The sequence below is a fragment of the Aquarana catesbeiana genome, linkage group LG06 (assembly GCF_042186555.1).
Source record: "Aquarana catesbeiana isolate 2022-GZ linkage group LG06, ASM4218655v1, whole genome shotgun sequence".
Lineage (NCBI taxonomy): Eukaryota > Metazoa > Chordata > Amphibia > Anura > Ranidae > Aquarana > Aquarana catesbeiana.
This window is the reverse complement of record NC_133329.1, coordinates 76316365-76319511: the sequence shown is the minus strand read 5'-3', so window position 1 is coordinate 76319511 and position 3147 is coordinate 76316365. Positions and strand designations below refer to the sequence as shown.

The 3147-nt window shown below is 40.0% G+C and overlaps 1 protein-coding gene across 1 annotated transcript; it reads right to left on the bottom strand.

Moving 5' to 3' along the window:
• Nucleotides 1–499: 499 nt before the first annotated feature.
• On the bottom strand, nucleotides 500–2743 carry LOC141147629 (E3 ubiquitin/ISG15 ligase TRIM25-like). The gene has a single exon (XM_073634859.1). The coding sequence runs from the start codon at nucleotides 2634–2636 to the stop codon at nucleotides 1050–1052; it is 1587 nt and encodes a 528-aa protein (XP_073490960.1). The 5' UTR covers nucleotides 2637–2743; the 3' UTR covers nucleotides 500–1049.
• Nucleotides 2744–3147: the final 404 nt, after the last annotated feature.

Genomic DNA, 3147 nt, shown 5'->3' with positions numbered 1-3147 from the left:
CCTTCTGCCTTCTGCCCCCTTCCCAGGTTCTTCCTTCCCACTATGGTTCCGCTTGCTAACCATAGAGATAATCGAGGACCGGAATGATCCCAATCATCTCTGGTCTAAGAAACTGGAAGTGACTAGTATTTTGTCACTTCCAGTTTCGACTTTGTTTATACTGACCGGTTACTGGCCAGTAAAAGTAGCCAATCAGACCAAGCTGTGTCTGATTGGCTGCTTTGGAAGCCAGAGGAGAAATCTGAGGTCTAAAAGACCTCAGATCTCTCCATAAACAGGATCTGTTATGGCCTATGCTCTCAGAAAGGATGTTGTTCATCCCTTGACAGCTATAAAGTTTATTTAAATAAAAATTAAAATTAAAGATACAGTGTCAAATAAAAACTTTTAAATAAAACAGACAGTAAAGTGCCCCAACCCCCCCACCCCCACCCATTGCTCGTGCATAAAGATGACCGCATATGTAGGCCATTCACGTTTATGTTAACCGTGTACATGTGAGGTATCACTGCGAACATTATAGCGAGAGCAATAATTCTAGCCCCAGACCTCTTGTGTAACTCTAAACCGGTAACCTGTAACAGTTTTAAAATTGTTGCCTATGGAGATTTTTTGGTACCATTTTTTGGCACCGTTCCACAGGCGTACACAATTTTAAAGCGAGACATGTTTGACATCTATTTACTGGGCATAACATTATTTTTTATATTTTACCAAACTATCTGTTTATTATATTTCGTTTCTTACAATAAAACTCATTAAACTGTATTTTTTCCCCAAAATATTGGTTTGAAAAACCGCTGCACAAATATATTACATATAGGAGAGAAGTATCAGAATAGGCTTGGGTGTTAAATGGTTATCACTGTATGTCTGGGATTCTATTCAAATAGCACTTCTGTGTGAAAATTTAAGGACTTTCAAATGAAATCAGTTGACCCATTGATGGCAAGAAAGAATGTTCAAAGAATATTCTAATGGTAATCTTCGTTGGAACATTTGTACGAAATTCTAGTAGCGTATGGCCAGCTTTTATGTTATTATGGATTTCAGTTTATAATTCTGAGAGAGGAATTGTTCTGTACAGAAAATGTGGCATACAGGGGCTCAGTGAAGGTGGTGGTGAAGGTGTATAAGTGTCTAATGGAGTCACTTAGCTGATAGAAGGACAGATGACCAGAATCGTAATTCAAATAGACCCCAACAATTCTCACTGGGGAAAGTGAAGTTAGATCTTTCTGTATATTTCTATGTGCTACTGAAAGTTTATCTTCTAAATATAGAGACCAAAACTTGTTGCTACAACAAACTCCAGATGCAGTTTCTTCTTCTTTCCTCTCTATACTTTGACCAACCACCCCTACCAGCCAATCTTTCCTTCCGCTCACGTTCACCTCCCAGTAATGTTTCCCTGATGTGAAACTGCATGTACTTAGCACCTGAAGTGTCTCTGCGAACCTTTCCGGACAATCTGGTCTGTTTTGAGAGAAATCAGTATGAGTGACCGACTTGAGATCCTGAGAGATAATAAGAAAATTATTAGCTGTATTAATGTCAAGAAAGATATCTGACTTTTCCATCACTGGAAATGTCCTCTGTAGCCCGGGTTCCATCACACTTTCAGTTAAGTGAAGAAGTCCTCCGTGTAACAACAATGAGATAATCCCTTCATCCAACCTCCCAACTTCTTTTATATCACTGGTGACATCACCGCTGTTCTGTATGGTGTGATCAATCCCTGGGTCTTTTCTAAGGACAATTATTGGGTCTTGGAAGTCACACAAGTCCTTTAATTGAGTGATCCTTCTGGAAAGTCCATCCTTCTGTGTCTCCATTTGCAGAATTAGACTAGCCACTGACTGCGAGATCTGCTCCACCTGTCTGGAGATCTCAGTAAGGACTCCAGACTTTACGTCATCAAACTTTCTTCCAATGACTCTAAACAATTCATGGAATTTCTCTGTGACAGCAGCTGCTTTTCTTTTTTCTTCTGCCATGTGAATTTGTAGATTCTGGATTCTCCCCTTAGTTTTTTCTCTCTCGGAGTTCAGTTTCTCAGCTGTATTCCTCAGAATTGTTTTTTTCTTCTCAGAAGCCTTCAACGGAAGTTCCACTTGGTGTCCCACGTGGTCTCCAGCCACCCAACAGGACATACAGATACAGGTACCATCCACCGTACAATAATATTCCAAGATTTTTTTATGTACAGAACATTTTCTGTCTGCAGACAAATCAGTGGGTTCAGATAAAATGTGATCAACTGACTTGGATTTGACATGGGCCAGGAGATGTACGTCACACATGGAGGTCTCGCATGGCACACATGTTTTAAACGCTGGTACAGAAGACTCAGTGCAGTAAGCACAGAAGATCTCTTGCTTTTCTTGCTTGAGTTGGATAGATTGGAAAATCTCAACAATGTTACACAGCTTTCTGTTCTTCTCCAACACAGGGCGCTCCATATACTCCTTTCTGCACTCCGGACAAGAATAAACGCCAACCTCTTCCTGATTTCCCAGAAAACTTGCAATACAGAGCTGGCAGAAGATGTGCCCACATTTCAGCGATACGGGCTCCGTATAGAGGTTCAGGCAGATGGAACACTTCAGTTCCTCTCTGAGGTCAGCAAACTCCATTCTGGGAAAGAAATTCAACTTCAGAAGATGCTCCGTACAGAGGAAAAACAGTGAACGGCTGATAAGTCTCACAGACAGAGCTGAAAAGGAAAGTATTTATAGGAATGCTTGACAGGAAATGAGCTTAACTGTTTGCCTTCAGACACATACTTCATTTCCCACTTTTGGGAAATGAAAGAATCAATCCCAAATATGGACCTGAACCAAAACGGCATGATCGACTTCTTTTTAAAATCTTCTTACAACACAGATGGCCTATATTAGTCTGAACATAGACAGACAGATCTTGATAATGCTTTCCCTTCTCAAAATGATTAGTATTTACTAACCCATAATACATGGGATGCTATAATATGTGTAGTATTAAAACATTATAATGACCATTCCGTATTTCCATAAAAAAAGTAAAGGTTAATACATATAGTCAAATGCAAACGTTTGGGCAGCCCCTGCTCAGAAAAGTTTCTTTCTAGTTTTTGTCAGGTTTATCCATTTTTCTGCCTACTCCCAA

Coding starts and splice junctions, on each gene's coding strand:
- LOC141147629 (XM_073634859.1), bottom strand. CDS start 2,636: ATGGAGTTTGCTGACCTCAGAGAGGAACTGAAGTGTTCCATCTGCCTG.